The sequence below is a fragment of the Patagioenas fasciata genome, chromosome 30 (genome assembly GCF_037038585.1).
Source record: "Patagioenas fasciata isolate bPatFas1 chromosome 30, bPatFas1.hap1, whole genome shotgun sequence".
NCBI classification, from domain to species: domain Eukaryota; kingdom Metazoa; phylum Chordata; class Aves; order Columbiformes; family Columbidae; genus Patagioenas; species Patagioenas fasciata.
The window spans coordinates 3,448,510-3,471,789 of record NC_092549.1 but is presented as its reverse complement, the minus strand read 5'-3'; the positions used below and the strand labels follow the sequence as shown (position 1 = coordinate 3,471,789).

Here is a 23,280-nt window from a genome sequence, read left to right as displayed (position 1 = left end):
CGCGTGTCGGCTTTCCCGAAATAGCCGTCCTTGGGCCGACCGCGGGTACCTGATCCTGCTGCTGCTCTTCGCTGCCCTTGGGCCGCTCGGCAGCCGGAGCCGTGCAGGGAGCCCGAGGAGACCAAGGACGGCGTCCGAGCTGTGGACGCGCGGTGTGGGACGGGACGTGTGCAGCCAAAGGGTGGCGGGAGTCATAGAATCGTTTTGGTTGGAAGAGACCCCCAGCCCATGTCCCTGAGAACCTCATCTCTGTGTATTCAACCCCTCCAGGGATGGCGACTCCAGCACTGCCCTGGGCAGCTGTTCCAACACCCACAGCCCTTTGGGGAGAAATCACCCCAAATTTCCACCCTCAACCTCCCTGGTGCAACGTGAGGCTGTTTCCTCTTGTCCCATCGCTTGCTGCTTCGGAGCAACAGAAAGTCCCCATAAGGAGTGACACGGAGAGCAGGACAGCGGGTGCACCCCACAGGCCCACGCTCAATGGGCCATGGATGCTTTTGCTGGAGGCGGCTGGTGGAGCATCCCAGCAGATCCTGCCCGCTGATCCTTCTGCAGCTCTGTTGGGGTTGTTGGGGTCACTGGGGGAGCCCAGGCTGATAGAAGCAGGTCCATGTTGTCCCTGGGTGGGTTGGGGCCACTGATGTGTTCCTCCCTTCACTTGGTTGCTCAGTGATGCTCGTGGAGAGGTGAGGCCTCTTAGGTCAGAGAGGTTCTCCTGCCCCTCTGCTCTGCCCTGGGGAGACCACACCTGGAATATTGTGTCCAGTTGTGGCCCCTCAGCTCCAGAAGGACAGGGAACTGCTGGAGAGAGTCCAGCGCAGCCACCAAGATGCTGGAGGGAGTGGAGCATCTCCCGTGTGAGGAAAGGCTGAGGGAGCTGGGGCTCTGGAGCTGGAGAAGAGGAGACTGAGGGGGGACTCATTGCTGGGGATCAAGATGGAAAGGGGCAGTGTCAGGAGGATGGAGCCAGGCTCTGCTGGGTGACACCAGTGACAGGACAAGGGGCAATGGGTGCAAACTGGAACACAGGAGGTTCCGCTGGAAGATGAGAAGCAACTTGTTGGGGGTGAGGGTGGCAGAGCCTGGCCCAGGCTGCCCAGGGAGGTTGTGGAGTCTCCTTCTCTGCAGACATTCAAACCCCCTGGACCCCTTCCTGTGGAACCTCAGCTGGGTGTTCCTGCTCCGGGGGGGTTGCACTGGATGGGCTTTCCAGGTCCCTCCAACCCCTCACATTCTGTCACTCTGTGGTGCCGTGTCCCCCGCTGACCTCTCGCCTCTTGTGTCTGTGTCCAGAGAGCCAGCCCACGACGTCGGATGAGACCGTGGTGGCCGGCGGGACAGTGGTGCTCAAGTGCCAGGTGGAGGACCCCGATGACTCCTCGCTGCAGTGGTCCAACCCTGCCCAGCAGACCCTCTACTTCGGGGAGAAACGAGGTACGTGGGCAGCTCCAGGATCAGAATCATAGAATCATTTCGGTTGGAAGAGACCATCGGGATCACCGAGTCCAACCATGGGCAAAGCACGAGCTCGTGGGGGGTGTGATGGTGCTGAGCCTCTTGTCCCTTTTCCGCCAGCCCTGCGCGATAACAGGATCCAGCTGGAGCGATCCACGCCGAACGAGCTGACCATCAGCATCAGTGACGTGGTGCTGTCAGACGAGGGGGAGTACACCTGCTCCATCTTCACCATGCCCGTGCGGACTGCCAAGGCCCTGGTCACCGTGCTGGGTGAGCCATGGGGAGCCCCAAACCTGCTCCCCATCTCCTGCTTGTAGCTGCTCTGTGTGTTTAACCCGAGCTGGCAATGCAGCCACACAGCCGCTCACTCACCCCAATAGCGGAGAGAATCCAAAGGGAAGGGAGAAATTGGATTGAGATGAGCACAGTTGAATAAAATAACAAAATACTAATACACTACTAGTAAATATATATATAATAGGAATAAAAGATGCTCAAGGCAATTCCCCATGAACACGCTGAGCAGCCGGTGCCAGGAAACGGCACCGGGTCCCACAGCCCATCCCAGAGAGAGAAAAGAGGGGAAAAGGCAGAAGAGCCCAGAGGCCTCTGCAAAATGGCAAAAAACCCAACTAAACGTCCCGACCAAAACTCCCCCGGCTGCCCAAAAAGAGCAAAGAGAAGAGAGAGATGGAAACTGGAAGCCCCCACTCTTAAATAATCAGCACGACGCCAATGGGCTGGAACACTGTGATTGCTCAGTGTGGGTGTCAGTCCGGCTCTGTCCGTCCATCCCCTTCCTCGCTGCCTCACCCCTGTGGGCAGAGCTCAGTGCCCTTGGCTCTCAGAGCAGAGCAATTAAACACATCAATTAACTCTGTGCTGGGCTGGTACCTCTTGTTCTCACACTAAGCCCAAATAACGAGCTATGGAAGAGAAAGGTTTGTAACTGCATGAGGAGAATGAACCCGTTTTCAGTGAAACCAGCACATTGCGAGGTGCTGTCGGTACAACCGTTCATCTCTGCTGCTCCCATATCCCTTCCCGTTACCTCGTCCTCACTGTGTTTATTGAGATCTCTATGCGCGTCTGTCTCTGGGTGGCAGCACACTCACAGCTAATGGGCTGTTGTATTTCTTGCCTCCTCCTCCTCCTCTACCAGGAGTCCCTCAGAAGCCCCAGATCTTCGGCCACGAGCAGCCCATCGATGAGGAGAAGATAGCCCGGCTGACCTGCCGCTCCTCGGGCAGCAAACCCGCAGCCCAGCTCCGGTGGAAGAAGGGAAACAAGGAGCTGAAGGGTGGGTGCTGCGCTGGGGCCGTGCCCTGCGGGACTGGGGAGCACTGGGCGGGCTCCAGGGGTTGCAGATGTGCTGGAGCACATTGGCGTCCAGCGCTCCTGCCAACAAAGGGATGGGACAACCAAGATGCTGGAGGGAGTGGAGCATCTCCCGTGTGAGGAAAGGCTGAGGGAGCTGGGGCTCTGGAGCTGGACAAGAGGAGACTGAGGGGGGACTCATTGCTGGGGATCAAGATGGAAAGGGGCAGTGTCAGGAGGATGGAGCCAGGCTCTGCTGGGTGACACCAGTGACAGGACAAGGGGCACTGGGTGCAAACTGGAACACAGGAGGTTCCGCTGGAAGATGAGAAGCAACTTGTTGGGGGTGAGGGTGTCAGAGCCTGGCCCAGGCTGCCCAGGGAGGTTGTGGAGTCTCCTTCTCTGCAGACATTCAAACCCGCCTGGACCCCTTCCTGTGGAACCTCAGCTGGGTGTTCCTGCTCCGGGGGGGTTGCACTGGATGGGCTTTCCAGGGCCCTTCAACCCTCAGATTCTGGGATCCTGTCATTCTCAATGTGCCCCATGCAGCTCAGTGGCCGGGGAGATCCCTCAAAAGAATAGAATAGAATTGTTTCAGTTGGAAGAGACCCTCAGGATCATTGAGTCCAACCACAATTAACTCCAGCACTAACCCATGTCCCTGAGAACCTCGTCTAAATGCCTTTTCAACCCCTCCAGGGATGGTGACTCCAGCACTGCCCTGGGCAGCTGTTCCAACACCCACAGCCCTTTGGGGAAGGAATTGTTCCTAAATCCAACCTCAACCTCCCCTGGTGCAACTTGAGGCCGTTTCCTCTGCTCCTGGCGCTTGTTCCTGGGGAGCAGAGCCCGACCCCCCTGGCTCCAAGCTCCTTTCAGGCAGTTCAGAGATCAGAAGGTCTCCCCTCAGCTCCTGTTCTCCAGCTGAACCCCCAGCTCCCTCAGCCGCTCCATCACCCTTGTGCTCCAGCCCCTCACCAGCTCTGTCACCTCCTATGCACCCTCTCTAGTGCTTCAATGTCCTTCTTACGGTGAGGGGCCCAAAACCAACCACAGGATTCAAGGTTTGGCCTCACCAGCGGCACAATCGCTTCTCTAGTCCAGCTGGCCACGCTATTCCTGATACAAACCAGGGTGCTGGTGGCCTTTTTGGCCACCTGGGGACACTGCCGTGTCATCCTGGTGCCTCGTGTCCCTCAGCTCTAACGGTCCCTGTCCCCACAGACGAAGGCACCGAGGTTGTGGAGGATCCCAACGGCAAGACCTTCACGGTGAGCAGCCGCGTGGAGTTCCGCGTCACCAAGGAGGACAACGAAGCCGAGGTGACCTGCACCGTGGACCACGAGTCCCTGCAGAACGCCGAGAGGTCGACCACGCAGAAGCTGCAGGTCCACTGTACGTGCCGCGTGGGGCTGACGGGACGGGGCGCCTGGGGAAGGGGACGGGGCTGTGCTGAGGGACGTGGGAGCTGCCCCCAAAGTGCTGCCCCCCATCCCAGTGCACCCTCCCACCCACAGGCGCGCTCGCAGAGCTTGGGGAAGGCGTTTTGGGGTGTATGCAGGCTCCCGCAGAGCGTGGGGCAGGGACTGACCGTCCCCCAACTCTTCCTCTCCTCCTTTTGCAGACAAACCGACAGCAAAGATTGAGCCGCACCCCCAGTACCCGCGGGAGGGCGAGAAGCTCCAGCTGCAGTGTGACGGGCAGGGCAACCCCATGTAAGGCTCCCCCTCTCCTTCCTCCTCCTCAGCCCTCCCAAAATCACCGCATAGCCCTCCGCAGAGCTCATGCCGGGCATCGCAGCCTTGCACCCATGCCAAGCAGGGCCGGGCGCCCCACAGGGAACGGGTGAAGCCCACGTCCTGTCCCCGGAGCACCAGAGCCATCCTGGTTCATATCTCGAGGGGTATTTCCCTCTGCTTAAATACTCCTCGTTGCCCCCTGTTGTGGTTTAACCCGAGCTGGCAATGCGACCACGCAGCCGCTCGCTCACCCAATAGGGGAGAGAATCAAAGGGAAGGGAGAAACTGGGATTGAGATGAATGTGGTTTAATAAAGTAACAAAATACTAATATGTTACTAGTTAATATATATATAATAGAAATAAAAGATTGTCAAGGCAATTCCCCATGAACACGCTGAGCAGCCGGTGCCAGGAAACGGCACCGGGTCCCACAGCCCATCCCAGAGAGAGAAAAGAGGGGAAAAGGCACAAAAGCCCAGAGGCCTCTGCAAAATGGCAAAAAACCCAACTAAACGTCCCGACCAAAACTCCCCCGGCTGCGCCAAAAAGAGCAAAGAGAAGAGAGAGATGGAAACTGGAAGGCCCCACTCTTAAATAATCAGCACGATGCCAATGGGCTGGAACACTGGGATTGCTCAGTGTGGGTGTCAGTCCGGCTCTGTCCGTCCATCCCCTTCCTCGCTGCCTCACCCCTGTGGGCAGAGCTCAGTGCCCTTGGCTCTCAGAGCAGAGCAATTAAACACATTAATTAACTCTGTGCTGGGCTGGTACCTCTTGTTCCCAAACTAAGCCCAAATAACGAGCGATGGAAAAGAAAGGTTTGTAACTGCATGAGGAGAATGAACCCGTTTTTAGTTAAACCAGCACACCCTCTCCCTCCCACCCTGGGTGCTGCGGAGGGTGCTGGTTCCTCAGCTCCGTCCCGCTCCGCAGCCCCCAGGAATTCCTGTGGGAGAAGGAGGGCAGCGACGCGCCCCTGCAGCTCAGCTCCGACAGCGTCCTCATCTTCCCCTTCCTCAACAAGAGCGACAGCGGCACCTACGTCTGCACGGCCACCAGCTCCATGGGCAGCGTCGTGGCCAAGTACAACCTGGACGTCAGCGGTAAGCGGGGCGCCCGGCGTCACCCGGGTGGGCGCAGCCGCCTCCGTCCCGGCCGTGTGTCCCCATTTGGGGACGCACGGACGCAGGGAGGGCTGTGGAGGGAGGGGGGGGGTGTATGTGAAGCTGTGTGCTGGCAGAGCCACATCCAGCCCCCCTGTCCTTGCCTGTGCTGTGCGGAACCGCTGCCTGGGGCTGAGATGGGCAAAGAACGGTTTTGGGGGCTTGGGGTCCCCGTTTCCCCAATGGGCAGTGGGTGCAATGGGGGGGTTGATGCTGCTGAGTCTCTGGGTGGGGGGGAACGGTGTTCCTCGTTGTCACCTCGTTGTGTCACCTCTGTGAACCAAGGAGGATTTCCAAATATCACTGACCCCTCCAGACCACGAGGTGCCCTGGGAGCCCCGTCCCGAGCTTCTGGAGGCCTGTCCCCTGTCCCCAGAGTGTGTCACCGCTCGTCACCCTGCACGGCGCTGTCCCCCCGCTGCCCCCCCGCCCGGCTGTGCTGTGTCACCGCGTTGCTGTCCCTGTGCCCCGCCACATCCACACGCTGCGGCTCTGTGTGCTGGTGGGACCCCGTTGCCCTGCGGTTCTGGCTTTGGATTTGGCGTTAACCTCCTCTTCTGCCCAATCTCTTCCCATCGCTACGAGCCTTGGACTCCCCATCTTCCACCCCCCCAGGTGCCTCAGTTCCTGTCCCCTTGTCCTCCCCTCCTGTTCTGGACGCTTTGGGCATCCCTCCCCTCCAGCGTGGCTGTGGTAGCGGAGCGCATGGCAGCAGTGGCAGCAGTGGCAGCAATGGCAGCAATGGCAGCAATGGCAGCAATGGCAGCTCGTGTCCCCAAATCCGCCCCCTCTGCCTGTCCAGAATGAGCCCCCCAGCGCCCAACCCTGTGAGGTCGTTCCTTTGTCACCCCCTGTGTCCCTGCTGTGCCCCTGGGGCTGGGGTCTGTACAGGGAGCTGGTTTCGGAGCCCGGCTCTGAGCATATAGCACCCATCCAGAGCCCTCAGCACCCATCCACGGACTCACAGCACCATCCAGAGCCCTCAGCACCCATCCATGGCCCCTCAGCAGCACCCAGAGCCCTCGGCACCCATCCGTGGGCTCACAACAGCACCCAGAGCCATCAGCACCCAGAGCCCTCAGCGGCACCTAGAGCCCTCAGCACCCATACAGACCCCTCAGCACCCATCCGTGGGCTCACAGCAGCACCCAGAGCCCTCAGCACCCATCCGTGGGCTCACAGCAGCACCCAGAGCCCTCAGCACCCATTTGTGGGCTCACAGCAGCACCCAGAGCCCTCAGCACCCATCTGTGGGCTCACAGCAGCACCCAGAGCCCTCAGCACCCATCCGTGGGCTCACAGCAGCACCCAGAGCCCTCAGCACCCATCCGTGGGCTCACAGCAGCACCCAGAGCCCTCAGCACCCATCCGTGGGCTCACAGCAGCACCCAGAGCCCTCAGCACCCATTTGTGGGCTCACAGCAGCACCCAGAGCCCTCAGCACCCATTTGTGGGCTCACAGCAGCACCCAGAGCCCTCAGCACCCATCCGTGGGCTCACAGCAGCACCCAGAGCCCTCAGCACCCATCCGTGGGCTCACAGCAGCACCCAGAGCCCTCAACACTGTCCCCGAGCACACAGGACACGGGTGTCCCTCATCCCCTCCGTGTCCCAGTCCCCAGCAGAGGAGCTCCGTTCTCCATGTCACATCGTCCCTCTCTTTCCCCGGAGCCGCTCAAGTCTCAGGCACCATCAGCTGAGCCCTGGAGCCCACCCGTGACAGCGAGGACAGGCCGGTCCCTGAGGGGCTGCCTAGGACAGTGTAGGTGGCACCTCACAGTGGGTGACACTTTGCAGCCACCGCTGGGTCCCTCCCGGAGGAAGGGGCCCCAGGGTTGCTGCATGGGGCCACGTCCCCAGGACGGCGGCAGGAGAAGGAGCGGGACCGAGAAAGGGGTTGTGGAAGGAGCTGCTGAGAAGAGCGAGTCCCACGAGGCCGGGGGGAGCCGGGGTCCCCTTTCCTTGTCCCCTCCCGGGGTTGATTCATGTCCCTGTGTTTTTGTCGTCTTCCCCAGATCTTTCCCAGCTCCCCACCCCACACGTTCACTCCACTCCAGCCCCTCCGCCGGGCCCTTCCCAGCCCATCTCTCATGCTTCCATGACCACCGCTTCATCCTTCACTCCAGCTCCCGTCCAAGGTACCGTAAGCTCCTTTTCTCTCTCTTTACGGACCCGGCGGGAGAAGCTCCACACGAGGATGGTGCCACCATCGCCACATCCCATGTTGCCCAACCAGGCTCCGGTCCCCGTGCAGCCACTTGGTGCGCGTGGGCTCCGCACCATCTCAGCACTTTGCGTGGTGGTAACACAACAGGAAGAGCCAAAACCACCGAGCGTGGGCTGCGCCGCGGCCCTTCCAGCTCTCCCGCTGCTGCGGTGGCAGCAACCTGTGCCTTGTGTCCACGGGAGATGTTGTCCCCCCGTCCTGTCACCTCCCCGGTGTGTGTCCCACGCTGTGCTGTGTGAATGCCACCTCGAAGTGTCTCCGTGCGTTGTCCCACCCTGGAGGTGCTGGGCGCAATGGGTTTGTCGTTTGGCCCCTTGTAGCGCTCGGCTCGTCGGTGACGCCCGAGGGACGCGGAGGGTGGAACCTCAGACCACAAAGAAGTCGTCACCCCTTGGTCCTGCTGCAAACGCTTCGCTTACAGAGACCTGGTCTGGGCTGTAGCTCTCGGGGGATGTCACCTCCCCTCTGGCAGGAATGGAAGGGGTCACTAACACACGCTCACTAAATAAGAGTTTGTGACAAGTGACGCTTGAGCGCTTGCTTGGGTATGAGGTGAAATTTGGAGAGTAGAGGGATTGGGGATGTCCTGGGAAGTGCAGGTGTGTGAGTTCTGCCCCAACGCTGTAGGAATCCCCATTGCAGGGATGGACGCTTCTGTATTCGTGCTGCGTTCCCACAGTGCTGCTGGTGTCCCACCCAGGTCACTGAGCCTGTCCTAAGGCTGACTCTAGGCCTGGGCGTCCCATCGTGAGCCAGGTCCTGGGGTGGGTTAGAAGGGGGTGCTCAGTGGGTCAGAGAGGTTCTCCTGCCCCTCTGCTCTGCCCTGGGGAGACCACACCTGGAATATTGTGTCCAGTTGTGGCCCCTCAGCTCCAGAAGGACAGGGAACTGCTGGAGAGAGTCCAGCGCAGCCACCAAGATGCTGGAGGGAGTGGAGCATCTCCCGTGTGAGGAAAGGCTGAGGGAGCTGGGGCTCTGGAGCTGGAGAAGAGGAGACTGAGGGGGGACTCATTGCTGGTGATCAATATGGAAAGGGGCAGTGTCAGGAGGATGGAGCCAGGCTCTGCTGGGTGACACCAGTGACAGGACAAGGGGCAATGGGTGCAAACTGGAACACAGGAGGTTCCACTGGAAGATGAGAAGCAACTTGTTGGGGGTGAGGGTGGCAGAGCCTGGCCCAGGCTGCCCAGGGAGGTTGTGCAGTCTCCTTCTCTGCAGACATTCAAACCCCCTGGACCCCTTCCTGTGGAACCTCAGCTGGGTGTTCCTGCTCCGGGGGGATTGCACTGGATGGGCTTTCCAGGGCCCTTCAACCCCTCACAATCTGGGATCCTGTGGCTCACTCCCCCAGGATCCAACACCGACGGCCGTCGCTTTCCCCTCCTCGCTTCCCCCACCACCTTCCCTCCCCTCCCCTCGCTCCCAGCTCTCATCTGCAGCAGGATCGAGCCGATGGAGCCCAGCAGGACAGGATGGGCGCCCCAGGGCACCCGTGGGATGAGCAGCAGCCCCTGCCGCGTCCTCACCGTCTCCTCTGTTTTCTCTCCCTCTGTCTGAGCAGATGCCAGCCCGGTGCCCTCCACCTCCAGCACGTACCACGCGCTGATCGGCGGGGTGGTCGCCGTCATCGTCTTCCTCCTCCTCAGTCTCCTCATCGTGCTGGGGCACTACCTGATCAGGCACAAAGGTACGGGGTCCCGGGGAGCCGGGCTGCGTCCCCAGTGAGCGCCAGCGTGGGGCAGGGGCCAAGGGACGTCCTGCACACCCCATAGAAACCCGGCGGAGCGCTCAGGGCTTGGGGGCTGCTGCGGAGGCACCGCAGCGAGTCCTCGCAGCACCGGGCGGACGCAGCGTCGACCCCGCTCCTCCGTCTCTCCACGGTTTGGCACCCGCTGCGCCGCGACCCCGGTGCCGCTGTCCCCACCTCCCTCTCCATCCCTCGCACCCTCCACCTTCCCCCCCCGCCATTTCCATCTCCCCATCCCTGGCCTTTTCGTCCGCCTGGCAGGTTTGTGCATAAGACACGGGGAGACGGTCACATCCAGACATCGGCAAAACCCCGCAGAGGTGATGTGTGAGTAAGAGCCCCCCATCCCCTGTCGCCTCTGCCCCACGCCGCACCGGGGCTACCGCGGGGCTACCAGGAGCCGGAGCCTCCCCACAGGCAGCATTTTGGCAGAGAAACCCTCCGGTTTTCTGCGGGACAGGGATGCGGGGAGGGCGCGTGAGCCTGGTGGGGACGCAGCTTCACCTTCTGGCTGGAAACCACGATAACTCGAGCGGCCAAAGTGCTCCAACTCAGGGAAACCGGTGACTTTTCCATTGCAGGCCAAACCCAAAGGACTTTGCAGCTCTGCCCCACGGCCCCTCCGGGCGGCCCAGCTTGTTTTGGGAGCGGGGTGCAGAGCGACCCCAACCCCGTGACGCTGCCCCCTCTCCCCACCCAGGCACCTACCTGACCCACGAGGCCAAGGGCTCGGACGACGCCCCGGATGCCGACACCGCCATCATCAACGCCGAGGGCGGCCAGAGCGGCGGCGACGACAAGAAGGAGTATTTCATCTAGGGGAGCGCGGGAGAGAGCGCGAAACGGAGCCAACAGACCCCGACGGAAACGGAAACCAGACCACAAACCCCACTCAACCCAACAGATTTTCACGTGCCCGGCGCGGGCAGACGGACGGACGGACAGAGGGATGGCGGGACAGAGAGCGGAGAGCGACCGGCCTGAGACGTGATGCTTCTTGTTGAACTTGTACAAAACGTTCCTACTACGAACAGCGAACGCCGCGGCCCCATTTGCTTGCTTGCACCTCCATCCCTGCCACCGGCACTGGCACCAAACACAGACCAACCAGTGAGTGAGCGACTTTCCTTCTTCCTTTGGACCTTTGCTTTGGTTTTGTGGCTGCACTTTGCTTTCGGGCCCTCGGTTGGGATGTGGGGCTGGGGTCCACGTAGCTCTTTTCCTTTTCTTTCTCTCCATTTTTGGTTTGACATCCAAGGATATAAATCGGCTCCGGTGCGTTCCCGTTGCTTCCCCGGCCGGGACGCGGCTCTGGGGTCAAACGGGGGGGACCCCAGGCCCCAAATGTGATTTTGTCCTTGGTGGTTCTTGTCCAAGTGTCCATTGGGAGGGAGATCTGTCCTCGTGCGGTACGGGTGTGACGGGGGGGCTGAGCTTCCAGGGTGGGAACCGCCGAGACCCCTGGATACACTGGGTGCTGCGGCTCCTCGGTCCCACCCCAGCGGGAGTCGGGGGGAGGTTTGGTCTCGGGGGGGGCGAATCCAGAGAGAAACAAACGAAGCCTCAACTTGACAAATTCTCACATTTGGAAACGTCGATTTAAACCCATCTATTGAGATGTTCAGTGCGGGGGGGGCGGGCCGTGGCCGTCGCCGCTCCGCTCCACCATACAAAAGGGGGTTTGGACCCTGCGGGTGGCTCCGGACAGAGGTGACACGGCCGGTGCTGGGCTGGGGATGCAGCCCAGGGCGGTGCAGGACCTGGGGTTGATTCGCTTGCCCAAGATGGAGCTGCTGCTTGGAGCTGCTCGTCCGCCTCCCCAGGGCTCGGAAAAGGCCGCTTCCCCTCGGCTCCAAGAGCTGCAGCCAACAGTGGCCAAAATGCCTGGGTTTAGCGTCTCGGTAGCGTGGGCTCTCCAAGGAGGCTCTGGGGGTCTCCAAGGAGGCTTTGGGGTTCTCCAAGGAGCCTTTGGGGTTCTCCAAGGAGGCTCTGGGGGTCTCCAAGGAGGCTTTGGGGGTCTCCAAGGAGGCTTTGGGGTTCTCCAAGGAGCCTTTGGGGTTCTCCAAGGAGGCTTTGGGGGTCTCCAAGGAGGCTCTGGGGTTCTCCAAGGAGGCTTTGGGTTCTCCAAGGAGGCTTTGGGGTTCTCTGAGGAGGCTTTGGGGTTCTCTGAGGAGGCTTTGGGGTTCTCCAAGGAGGCTTTGGGGTTCTCCAAGGAGGCTTTGGGGTTCTCTGAGGAGGCTTTGGGGTTCTCTGAGGAGGCTTTGGGGTTCTCTGAGGAGGCTTTGGGTTCTCCAAGGAGGCTTTGGGGTTCTCCGAGGAGCCTTTGGGGTTCTCCAAGGAGGCGCTGGGGGTCTCCAAGGAGCCTTTGGGGTTCTCCGAGGAGGCTTTGGGGGTCTCTGAAGAGCCTTTGGGGTTCTCCAAGGAGGCTTTGGGGGTCTCCAAGGAGGCTTTGGGTTCTCCGAGGAGGCTTTGGGGGTCTCCAAGGAGGCTTTGGGGGTCTCCAAGGAGGCTCTGGGGGTCTCCGAGGAGCCTTTGGGGGTCTCCAAGGAGGCTTTGGGGGGCTCATCCACCCTCTTACCGCGTCACCATCTCTTCCAAGACAAAACCGAGCAGCCTCCCCAACCTCTCCAGCGCGTCCCCAGGGTCCCCAACCACACGCCCACAGGCTGGGGCTGCGGGGGCTGCACACCCCAATATCCGCAGGACCCCCCTGGGGAGCCAGGACCTGTAATTCACCCCCACTATGAGGTTTTCCAGCATCTCCCGGTGCGGACACGAGGGGTTTGCAGCTGCGCACCCCTTGGATTTCGGGTTGTCTGGAGGAGGAGAGGAAGGAGGAGAAGCCATGGGGGTGTGGGGAACATCACTGGTGGGGTCCCATGTGGGGCACAATGCGGGCACGAGGGGGCTGGAGCTGAGCAGATGAGGAAGAGGAGGCACAACCAGGTGATGGGCACAGTGGTGAGCAAGGGACGCGTTTGTGGCACGGGGGCGAGCAAGGGACGCGTTTGTGGCACGGGGGCGAGCAAGGGACACATTTGTGGCACGGGGGCGAGCGGGTTCACGGTTCAAGGGCACGAAACCTCCGTCCTACCGGGCAAAGAAAACCGGCGGTTTTCTCCATGTCGTCCCTTCCCATCTCTTTGGAGGAGGAGGATGCTCCGAGCTCGTTTCAAGGACCGCGGCCCTCGCTGCCGGGGGTAGCGCTGCGGTTGTGGGCGCCGTTAACCGCGCACCGGGCGCCGCTGCCTGACGCTCGGCCGATGGTTTTTTAACACCCGCTATCGAACAGGCGTAAATTCCTTCAAATAAAAACCGCAAGGACGTGTTTTTCAAGCACGGTTTAATCTCGTCGTAAATCTACGCGCTGTAGATGGACACAAAGCAAACCCCGACTCGGGGCTCTGGGAGGGAAGGGGGGGGTTGATCCCCAGGGATGGGGAGGTGGGAGCTGAGCTTGCACAGGGAGATGCGACGGGCACATCGGTGACGGCGACACCCGCGGTGCTGCCAACGGAGGGTGTTTGGATGGAGAAACCGCTTTGGGGGGCACAGACAAATAGGTTTTGGGGGTGCGGCGGGCGCTGGGAGCGACGCGGTGACTGCAGCACGGGCGCGAGGAGGAGCACAGAGCCACGGAGCATGGGGACGCCCCGTTGTGCCTCGGCGCGGTGACGCGGCGCACGGGGCCGGCCGTGGGTGCGAGAGGTGGCGCGAAGGGGTGAGAAGCTGCACCTCGGTGGGGCGACGTGGCCGCGGTGCCGCAGCAAAGAGGGGGCGCCAGGCTCGTGTCCGGCGCCGCTGGCACCCAGCAAACCGGGGCCTGGGGAGCCGCGGTGTGGCCAGGACGGCGCTTGGGGGGGCGAGGAGGATCCGGGGCCCCGGTTCTGGCCGGGCTCGTTTCCTCCCGCTCGCCGGCCGTGGCACTGAACTCTCAATAGACACGAAAGCCATATCAGTGGGGAGCTCTGGAGACGCCGTGGGGCAGCGGGCAGAGGACGGTCTGTGGTGTTGTGCTGTGTTCTTGTGTGTACATACAAAGGGAGACGACGAACGTTTGATGTGACTTTATAACCTTTCTAATATCCTGTGCTAATCTTGGAAAATAATCCTATAAATATATCTGGATTACACACGTTACCTGCCTGAGTGTCTCTGCTTCTGCTTGGGGAGGGGACGGACGTGGCGCGTGGGGACACGGAGCCCCCCAAAAACATCAACTCCTGACCCCCCAAAACACAGCGGCCATCACCCCCGTGCCCCCAGAACCCCCGCATTACCTTTCAGCCCCAAATCTCCCCATCTACATCCCCCAGACCCCACCGCAGACACCCAGCCCATGACCCCCAGCTCCCCCCGCATTATCAGCCCATGGTGACCCCACAGCATCTGGTGTCCCCACGGGATGTCCCATGGGAAATCTGGGGATTCCCTTGGCATACAGGACCCGGAATGCACCCGGAGGGTCCCCTGGGCCACCCCGTGCCCACGCGGTCCATCCTGCGCCCCACGGGTGACACCGCGCACGCCTGAGCCCCAGCCAGCACCGGGAGCACCCGCGCGGCCGGGGCGCCCGTAAACACGGTTCCTAATTAATTTCAGGTGTTCTGCCAAGAAGTGATTGTTTCCTGCTCGAGAAATCGCGGGCTGGCCATGGCGGCTCAGCCGCTTTCCCGGCAGCGCCGGCGCCGCCGTTTCCTTCGGGCCCTGGCAGAGGGGAGTGCCCGGCTGGGTGGGTTGAGCAGGCGGTTCTTATCTCCATAGCGCAGCCGTGCACGGTGCCTTTCGGAGAGCGTGCACCCCGTGTGTGCACCCCAAACGTGCACCCTGTGTGTGCACCCCAAACGTGCACCCCGCGTGTGCACCCCAAACGTGCACCCCGCGTGTGCACCCCACTGTGGTGCACAGCACCCACCGGAGACCCCAAAAGCACAGGAGCAGCTGCAGACCGGGGGACGCATCATGGGCAACTGCATCCTGGTGGTGAGTGTCTCTCCCCGGTGCTTTCCCACCCTGCCGGACACGGAGCCGCATGCGGAGCGCTCGGTGGGGTTCGCGCTCGCCCACCGCAGGGTTTGCGTCCCTGCTTTGAGGCGGGAAGGGAATTGGGGCTTCCACGCGCGGTGGGACAGCCCCACGGCGCTCGAGGTGTCACCCGCAGGCGTTGTCCCCTCGCCACGGTGTGGCCATCCCTGATAAACTCGCTCAGCCCACACCGGGGTTGTGCGCGGATCCCTGGGCGCCGCACGGTGGGGAGCGGCGGCTCAATGCAGGGGACACTTCAAGTGATGCCGTGGGACGTGGGGACATCCCCGCGTGACATGGGGACATCCCCGCGTGACACCGCGCGCCTTCGTTCGCAGAGCCCCGGCGTCCTGGAGAGCGAGACCTCCCTGGACCTGCTGGACATCATGGGCAACTTGTCCTACGACGACAACAACGTGACCGACCCGGACTATGACGCCGCGCCCTGCCACAACCAGTACTGTCCCGTCTTCCAGCGCGTGGCCCCCCCGTTCCTGGCCGTCACCTGCGCCGCGGCCGCCGTGGGCACCGGGGCGCTGCTGGTGGCGCTGGCCAAGCGGCCCCATGGCTGGTGCTGGCCCCGCAGCCGCGCGCTGGTGGCCCAGCTGGCCGTGGCCATGGGCCTGTTCGCCGCGGTGCTGCCGGCCGTGGCGGTGGGCGCCGGGCAGGGCTGGCGGCTGGGGGGGGCGCTGTGCAGGGTCACCCACCTGCTGTGGCACTGGAGCCTCTTCGCGCAGGGGCTGCTGCTGGGCAGCGGGTGCTGCTGCGGCAACGCCTGGTGCCGCTGGGACCCCCGCAGCCGCCGCTTGGCCGTGGCGGCGTGGGCCGGGGCGCTGGCGCTGGCGGCACCGGCGGCTCTCACCAGCGGCACGGCGGCGGCTCCGGGGATGAGCTGCGTCCGCCGGAGCGTGGACGTCCTCTCGCCGCTCTACCTGCTTTACCTCGGCCTCTGCGTCGGGCTCTTCCTGCTGCTGCCGGCGGCGCTGCTGGCGGCCGCGCTGGCCGTGCCGCGGCTGCGGGCGGGCGCTGGAGCCGGCTGCCTGTTCTTCGGGCTCTGGGTGCCGTACGGCGTGGGGCTGGCCGTGGATTTCCTGCTGCGCGCCCGGGTGCTGCAGCCCACCTGCGGCACCTTCGAGCGCTTCGACTACGCGCTGGGGCTGAGCGAGGGGCTGGGGGTGCTGCACTGCTGCTTGGGGCCCGCGGTCCTGCTCACCGCACGGCTCTGCCGCCGCGGGGATGGCGCCGGCGCCAGCTGCTGAGCTCCCGAGGTCCCCACGCCAGCTCCTGGTCCCCTCAGTGTCCCCACCAGCCCCATGGGAGGGTGATGCCGCTCCCAGGCTTGGCGCCTCTCTCCATCCCATTCCTCAGCATCCCAGCTCTGATGTTTGGGGCCAAACACCCCGCTTTGCCCAATGGGGATGGCCATGGGTGCCTCAAGCATCCCCTGACCCCCCGGGGGGTGTCAGCCCCACGTTCCCGCAGGGCCCCCCAGCTCTATAAGGATTCCGGAGGCAGACAGGGCGGTGATGATGGGAAGCAATGGGATTTTCCGCTCCCTCCTGAGAAGCCGAGATAAGCGTCGCATCCAGATCGGCCAGCGGGAATTAAACCCAATGTAAACGTCTGTGAGAGCCGCTCGCCAAGCGCGGTTGACGGCGGGGACCGGGGGGCACGGGGGTGACATCCAGCACCTCCGGCCGCGCTCCCCGGGGTCGGGGGCCGGGAAGTGGGGGGCGCGTGTTCCTCGTGGCTCCGAACGAGCAGGAAAAGCTCATCACGGAGCTCCGCAGTGTTATTACTGGAAAGCGAGGTGATCGAGATCCGGCGCCGGAGGCCACGAGGGACGGCCGCGTGCGGTCACGAGGCGCGGGGGACGTGACACGGGAGTGCACGGGGGGATAGCGGAGGGGAGTGAGGGTGTGGCCGGGACCTGCCCGCCCGTGGGGCCGGCGTGGAGCACGCAGGAGCTGCCCCGGTTGAGCCAAACCCCGCGGGACCCGGGGGCTCATCCCTGGGGAACTGGGGGCTGACTCAGTGGGGAGCGAGCCCACCTTGTCCCCAAAATGGGGAGCGGAGCGCACCCCGCTGTCACCCTGTGCCTCTCAGGGTACCCGTGCGAGGGCCCTGACCCCCACCCGGCTCCACCATTGTGGAGCCAAAATCCACCCCCTTCCCCAGCAGCTCTGCACAACGGCCAGGTCCGCTTGCAGGACACACGGACGCCCTCAGAAGATGCCCAGACCACGGACGCCCTCGCAAGCTGCTCCGCTTTGCTGCGGTTTCTTCTGCCACCTGGTGCCCACAGCTCCGGCTCCAGGCTCCGTTTGCCCACGACGGAGGGGGCAGAGCCCGGGGATGTGCCCGGAATGGGGGTGAGGGGGCCGGGGCAGCTTCCCCTGTGCTTCTTGGACCAATTGTGCTCAAACCAAATGGCTCCCGGGGGGTTTGGATGAGAGGACGGGGGTGAAGCCACGAGGCGGGGGGCACAGCTCCAAGGGAGCCCCGTGCGGGCGGGTGACCCGGCCGCGTGACAGCGCGAAATCGGCGCCGTGCCAGCACCGGGGGGGACGGGGCTGGGGGGACGTGGCTCCGATCCCATCCTCCGGTTCATAAACCCAGCGGGGAGCCCCGCGCCGAGGCGGCTCCTCTGCCGGCACCAGGACCATGGGCCGGCTGCAGCTCTGGGTCACCGTCCTGGCCGGGCTCTCGGGGATGATGGCACAGGAAGGTAGGGGGGACACTGGGGGACGGGATGGGGGGACACGGCAGCAGCTCTTGGAGTCTGGGGGTTGCTGTGCTGAGCAGAGGGGACATCAGCGGGTCACCCAGAACAGGGAAGGCTCAGAGGGGGCTGCAGGACCCCCAGCATCCCATTGCGCCCCCTCTTTTGCCCCCAGACCTGTACCGAAAGGTGTTTGTGTTCCGGAAGGACCCCAGCGATGCCTACGTGGTGCTGAGGGCCGGGCTGGAGCAGCCGCTGCACAACTTCACGCTGTGCCTGCGGTCCTACACCGAGCTGGCGCGGCCGCACAGCCTCTTCTCCTACGCCACCAAGGCGCAGGACAACGAGATCCTGCTCTTCAAGCCCAAACCCGGCGAGTACCGCTTCTACGTGGGGGGCAAGTTCGTCACCTTCCGCGTCCCCGAGGGCCGCGGGGACTGGGAGCACGTGTGCGCCAGCTGGGAATCGGCCACCGGCATCGCCGAGTTTTGGCTCAACGGGAAGCCCTGGCCGCGCAAGGGGCTGCAGAGGGGCTACGCGGTGGGCGCCGAGGCGGCCATCCTGCTGGGGCAGGAGCAGGACGCCTTCGGGGGCGGCTTCGACGTCTATAACTCGTTCTCGGGCGAGCTGGCTGATGTCTACCTGTGGGACACGGGGCTGTCCCCGGACAAGATGCGGGCGGCGTACCTGTCCCTGCGCCTGCCGCCCGCCGTCCTGGCGTGGAAGAGCCTGAGCTACGAGGTGAAGGGCGACGTGGTGGTGAAGCCGCGGCTGCGGGAGGCGCTGGGGCCGTGAGAGCCGGCCGGGCGTGGGGCTGGGGTGGCCTCAGCCCCCGGTGTCCCCTCCCCGTCACCTCTTTGCCTCTATAATCCGCCAAACGGAGCTCCGGTCGCCACATGGGGAGGTTTTGGCTCAATGGGAAGCGGGGGGAGCGGGGGCGGTGTCAGCGCCCAGCAGCACTTTGAGGGGGAAATCTCATCCTGAATGTGCTGGTTTGGCTGAAAACGGGTTCATTCTCCTCATGCAGTTACAAACCTTTCTTTCCCATCGCTCGTTATTCGGGCTTAGTTTGGGAACAAGAGGTACCAGCCCAGCACAGAGTTAATTAATGTGTTTAATTGCTCTGCTCTGAGAGCCAAGGGCGCTGAGCTCTGCCCACAGGGGTGAGGCAGCGAGGAAGGGGATGGACGGACAGAGCCGGACTGACACCCACACTGAGCAATCACAGTGTTCCAGCCCATTAGTGTCACGCTAATTACTGAAGTTACTCTTAAGTAGCTCCCTTTTGCTCTTCTTCTGCCATCTCTTGCTATCGAGCCGTTTTGGTCGGGACGTTTAGTTGGGTTTTTTGCCATTTTGCAGAGGCCTCTGGGCTCTTCTGCCTTTTCCCCTCTTTTCTCTCTCTGGGATGGGCTGTGGGACCAGGTGCCGTTTCCTGGCACCGGCTGCTCAGCGTGTTCGTGAGGAATTGCCTTGAGCACCTTTTATTCCTATTCTATATATACATTTATTAGTAGTTTATTAGTATTTTGTTATTTTATTAAACTGTGTTTATCTCAATCCCAGTTTCTCCCTTCCCTTTGGATTCTCTCCCCTATCGGGTGAGTGAGCGGCTGCGTGGTTTAATCACCACCTCATGTTAAACCACAGCAGGATCTCCAGCACGGAGGTGATGGAGGCCACGCACAACAGCCCCGTCCTCAGCTGGAGAAGGGGAACCCAGCGCCATCCTGGACGAGCCGCAGCCGCCATGGCTGTGACCCCCCCTTTCCCGCTGTGCAACCCCCCAAACCCGCCCAGCACCGCATCAGTGAACAAACGGGTTTGAAAAGCAGCAAACGGTCCTTGCCGGAGCTCCTGTAATTAATCAGAAAACTCGTTAAGGGCAGAGGAGGAAGGGGCTGAGGCCACCCGGGGGTCCCACTCCCGTGGGGGGGGGCAGGGCTGGGCACCCGTGCTCGAGGGACCAGGGGTACCGAAACTCGGGGCCGGGGGAACCGAACTCGGGGCCCAGGGAACCGAACTCGGGGCCCAGGGAACGGAATCTCGGGGCCCGGGGAACCGAACTCGGAGCCGGGGGAATCGAACTCAGGGCCCGGGGAACCGAACTCGGAGCCCGGGGAAGCGAATCTCGGGGCCCAGGGAACCGAACTAGGGCCCGGGAAACCGAAACTCGGGGCCGGGGGAACCGAACTCGGGCCCTGGGGCAGGCGGAACTCGGCGCCGGGCTCCCGCTGCCCGGGGGCGCCGCCCCGTGTCCCGGCGGCCGGTGCGGCCCCGGCGCTGCCGCCCGCTCCGTGCCCGCCCGCTCCGTGCCCGCCCGCGCCGCCGCGCTCCGCACACGCTCCCCACACGCTCCCCGGGCTCCGCTCCGCCGCCCGCGGCCTCCTCGGTACGGCGGGGCGGGAGGGGCCGGGCCGCGGGGCTCAGCCGGGGAGGCCGCGGGGAGCGGGCCCGGGGGGAACGGGGGATCCCCGGGGCTCTGACCTTGCGGCCGGGGCGGTGCTGGGGGGGCCGGCCGTGATCTCCCCAGGGTCCCCCGAGCGACCCCATCCCGGTGCCCACCAGGCGATGGGAGCGACCGAGCCCCCCAACTTCTCGTGGGTGTCGGAGGGGCGGCTGGCGGGGCTGGCCATGCCGCGGGAGCCCGGGCACTACCGGTTCCTGCTGGGCCAGGGCGTGCGGCACCTGGTGTCGCTGTCGGAGCGGCCGCCCCCGCACCACGGCTGCTGTCCCGCCATCCGGCTGCACCGGCTGAGAGTGCCCGACTTCACGCCCCCGACGCCCGGGCAGATCCGGAGCTTCCTGCGGCTGGTGGAGGAGGCGAACGGGCAGGGCGAGGTACAGCGGGGACACCGCGGGGATGGGGGGAGCTGGGTTACAGCTCTTGGTAACGCCAAGGGGGGCAGCGGCTGTGACACCGGGTTCCAGTGTGAGTTGGGAATGAGGTGTTGGAGAGCGGTGAAAAGGGAGCTGGGGGTCCTGGGGACAGCAGGGTGAGCATGAGCCAGCACTGGGCCCTTGTGGCCAGGAAGCCAATGGGACCTGGGGTGGGTTAGAAGGGGGGGTCAGTGGGTCAGAGAGGTTCTCCTGCCCCTCTGCTCTGCCCTTGAGAAAAGGGTTTAGTTCAGATACTATCAGGATATATTGGGGAACATATAGATATACATAATGTAATCTATACAGCCATAGCACCCTGAGAACGCCCCATCTGGTCTGGTCTGGTAAGCTAAGCAGGGTCGGGCCCGGTCAGTGCTTGGATGGGAGACCAGCTGGGAACAGTGGGTGCTGTGGGCTGAGCCAGCACTGGGCCCTTGTGGCCAGGAAGCCAATGGGACCTGGGGTGGGTTAGAAGGGGGTGGTCAGTGGGTCAGAGAGGTTCTCCTGCCCCTCTGCTCTGCCCTGGGGAGACCACACCTGGAATATTGTGTCCAGCTGTGGCCCCTCAGCTCCAGAAGGACAGGGAACTGCTGGAGAGAGTCCAGCGCAGCCACCAAGATGCTGGAGGGAGTGGAGCATCTCCCGTGTGAGGAAAGGCTGAGGGAGCTGGGGCTCTGGAGCTGGACAAGAGGAGACTGAGGGGGGACTCATTGCTGGGGATCAATATGGAAGGGGCAGTGTCAGGAGGATGGAGCCAGGCTCTGCTGGGTGACACCCAGTGACAGGACAAGGGGCAATGGGTGCAAACTGGAACACAGGAGGTTCCGCTGGAAGATGAGAAGCAACTTGTTGGGGGTGAGGGTGGCAGAGCCTGGCCCAGGCTGCCCAGGGAGGTTGTGGAGTCTCCTTCTCTGCCTCTGACGGTGCCGCCTCTGCCCAGGCCGTGGCCGTGCACTGCATGCTGGGGCACGGCCGCACCGGCACCATGCTGGCGTGCTACCTGGCGAAGGCCCGGGACATGAGTGGCGCCGACGCCATCCGGGAGATCCGGCGGCTGCGTCCCGGCTCCATCGAGACGCAGGAGCAGGAGGAGGCCGTGATCCGGTTCTGCAGGTGGGTGCAGCCCAGCCCTGTGTCGTGCAGGGAGGGTGGCCGCGCGTCCCAATGTAGGGATGATGATAGAATAGGCCCAGGCGGGATCTCTCAGCAAAGCATATTTATTAACCATTTTCCAAGTTCTACCTCATGTCAGGCACATGGAATAGGGCAAAAATCCCGCTCACCGGTGTGATCTGCCCCACTACAGCGATGGAGAGGAGGGCGAGGAGGCGTGAGCGTGGCCAGCGCTGCAACGGAGACGGTCGCCATGAGATGCTGGGGGGGCCGTTCCGAGCCCCCAGGTGCTGCTGTCCGTCCCCTCCACCTTAAACAACTCTCCTGTGGCTTTTCTCCGGGACCGTGTGTGTGTAACCGGTGGGCGGCTGTCGTGGTTCAACCCGAGCTGGCAATGGAACCGCGCAGCCGCTCACTCACTCCAATAGGGGAGAGAATCCAAAGGGAAGGGAGAAACTTGGATTGGGATAAACACAGTGTAATAAAATAACAAAATACTTATACACTACTAGTAAATATGTATATATAATAGGAATAAAAGGTGCTCAAGGCAATTCCCCATGAACACGCTGAGCAGCCAGTGCCAGGAAACGGCACCTGGTCCCACAGCCCATCCCAGAGAGAGAAAAGAGGGGAAAAGGCAGAAGAGCCCAGAGGCCTCTGCAAAATGGCAAAAAACCCAACTAAACGTCCCAACTGAACTTCCCAGCTACCCCAGAGAGATCGGAAGAGCCAACCGCAAGTTCCCAACTCTCCTTAAATAATCAGCGTGATGCCAATGGGCTGGAACACTGGGATTGCTCGGTGTGGGTGTCAGTCCGGCTCTGTCCGTCCATCCCCTTCCTCGCTGCCTCACCCCTGTGGGCAGAGCTCAGTGCCCTTGGCTCTCAGAGCAGAGCAATTAAACACATTAATTAACTCTGTGCTGGGCTGGTACCTCTTGTTCTCAAACTAAGCCCAAATAACGAGCGATGGAAAAGAAAGGTTTGTAACTGGGGTCTCAGCCCTTGGGGAGGACAAGCGGCTCCGCTTGGGGCCCAGCAGGCTGGCCCGGGGCCGGTCACCCACCACCGCGGTGACACGGGGCACAGGACGGCGGCCAGGTCAGCACACAGGGGCCGGCCCGGGCCGTTGATGCTTAAACTGAAGCTTAGACCGAATTTAGGCATCTCTGTCCAAAAGTCCAATCCTGAAAATCTCTTCTCAGCCTCTCCTAACCTTGGTGGCATTTAAATCCCAAGTGCAACAAGTGTCACCGTCCCCGTTGCCAGGCGCGCCGCACATGGCTGGGATTGCCTGGTGGTCGTGGGCTGGCGGGGCCATCGACTCCATGGCTCCAACCATCGCTCTGAAACCCCAAAATCTTATCTTCCTTCAGGAACGAAGCAGCGGGGTGGTGACACCGCTCAGAGCTGTGACGGCTGTGACCCCCAGTGTCCCCTTTTGCTAGACCCAAATCCTCCTTCATGGCTTGGAGTGGGAATGGTGTGGAAAGAGATGATCGGATGGGTCTTCACCATGGGGTGCAGTGAGCTGGGCATGGGGTCTTCACCACAGGGTGCGGAGCACCCCAAAAATCAAGGTAGAAAGCTGGTGGTGCTGTGCCATGCCCCACGACCCCTCAGGAGCCACCCGTGTCCCTTGCACGGGGCTGTGACACCGCACTGGGATGCGGGGCCATCCGGGGTGCTTGATTCTGCCTGAACCCCTTGTCCGGGGGTCCCAGCCCCACGCGGGGGGACGGGGATGACGGGGACAGCGCTGTCCAGCCACAGCGCCTAAGCCCGTGGGAGCCGCCGGACTCACATGGGCCCGTGAGATGCAGGAAAGCAGCTTAACCGCAGAATTATTTACTTTAACTCCTCTTACTTTAGCTCTGTCCTT

General features: G+C 62.8%; 3 protein-coding genes across 12 annotated transcripts in view; all 3 read left to right on the top strand.

Moving 5' to 3' along the window:
- LOC136112753 (cell adhesion molecule 3) overlaps positions 1–18,963 on the top strand; it is a 33,062-nt gene extending 14,099 nt beyond the window's left edge. Inside the window, exons 2-11 of one of the 8 annotated variants that reach the window (XM_071800443.1) lie at positions 1,297–1,437; positions 1,579–1,731; positions 2,624–2,761; positions 4,003–4,173; positions 4,403–4,493; positions 5,453–5,622; positions 7,698–7,820; positions 9,471–9,596; positions 9,918–9,976; positions 10,357–13,796. In XM_071800443.1, coding sequence (XP_071656544.1) covers positions 1,297–1,437; positions 1,579–1,731; positions 2,624–2,761; positions 4,003–4,173; positions 4,403–4,493; positions 5,453–5,622; positions 7,698–7,820; positions 9,471–9,596; positions 9,918–9,976; positions 10,357–10,368 — 1,184 coding nt within the window. In that variant the 3' untranslated portion in view covers positions 10,369–13,796. Of the gene's footprint in view, positions 1–1,296; positions 1,438–1,578; positions 1,732–2,623; positions 2,762–4,002; positions 4,174–4,402; positions 4,494–5,452; positions 5,623–5,998; positions 6,492–7,697; positions 7,821–9,470; positions 9,597–9,917; positions 9,984–10,356; positions 13,797–17,271; positions 17,410–17,578 lie in introns of those variants that run through there. The other 7 variants (XM_065857595.2, XM_065857597.2, XM_065857596.2 and 4 more) reach the window with 7 other exon arrangements.
- ACKR1 (atypical chemokine receptor 1 (Duffy blood group)) lies at positions 14,441–16,349 on the top strand. The gene is made up of 2 exons (XM_065857657.2): positions 14,441–14,639; positions 15,020–16,349. Exons 1-2 carry the CDS (start codon positions 14,619–14,621, stop codon positions 15,938–15,940), a joined length of 942 nt encoding a protein of 313 aa, XP_065713729.1. The 5' UTR covers positions 14,441–14,618; the 3' UTR covers positions 15,941–16,349.
- A 788-nt stretch (positions 18,964–19,751) lies between the features above and the next one.
- DUSP23 (dual specificity phosphatase 23) lies at positions 19,752–21,899 on the top strand. 3 transcript variants are annotated; one of them, XM_065857694.2, is made up of 4 exons: positions 19,752–19,795; positions 19,972–20,244; positions 21,224–21,396; positions 21,520–21,899. In XM_065857694.2, exons 2-4 carry the CDS (start codon positions 19,975–19,977, stop codon positions 21,572–21,574), a joined length of 498 nt encoding a protein of 165 aa, XP_065713766.1. In that variant the 5' UTR covers positions 19,752–19,795; positions 19,972–19,974; the 3' UTR covers positions 21,575–21,899. The 3 variants fall into 3 exon arrangements, with proteins under 3 accessions (XP_065713766.1, XP_071656567.1, XP_065713767.1); XM_071800466.1 differs by lacking the exon at positions 19,752–19,795 and having other exon boundaries at positions 19,807–20,244; positions 21,536–21,899; XM_065857695.2 differs by lacking the exon at positions 19,752–19,795 and having other exon boundaries at positions 19,811–20,244; positions 21,590–21,899.
- The last annotated feature ends 1,381 nt before the right edge of the window (positions 21,900–23,280 follow it).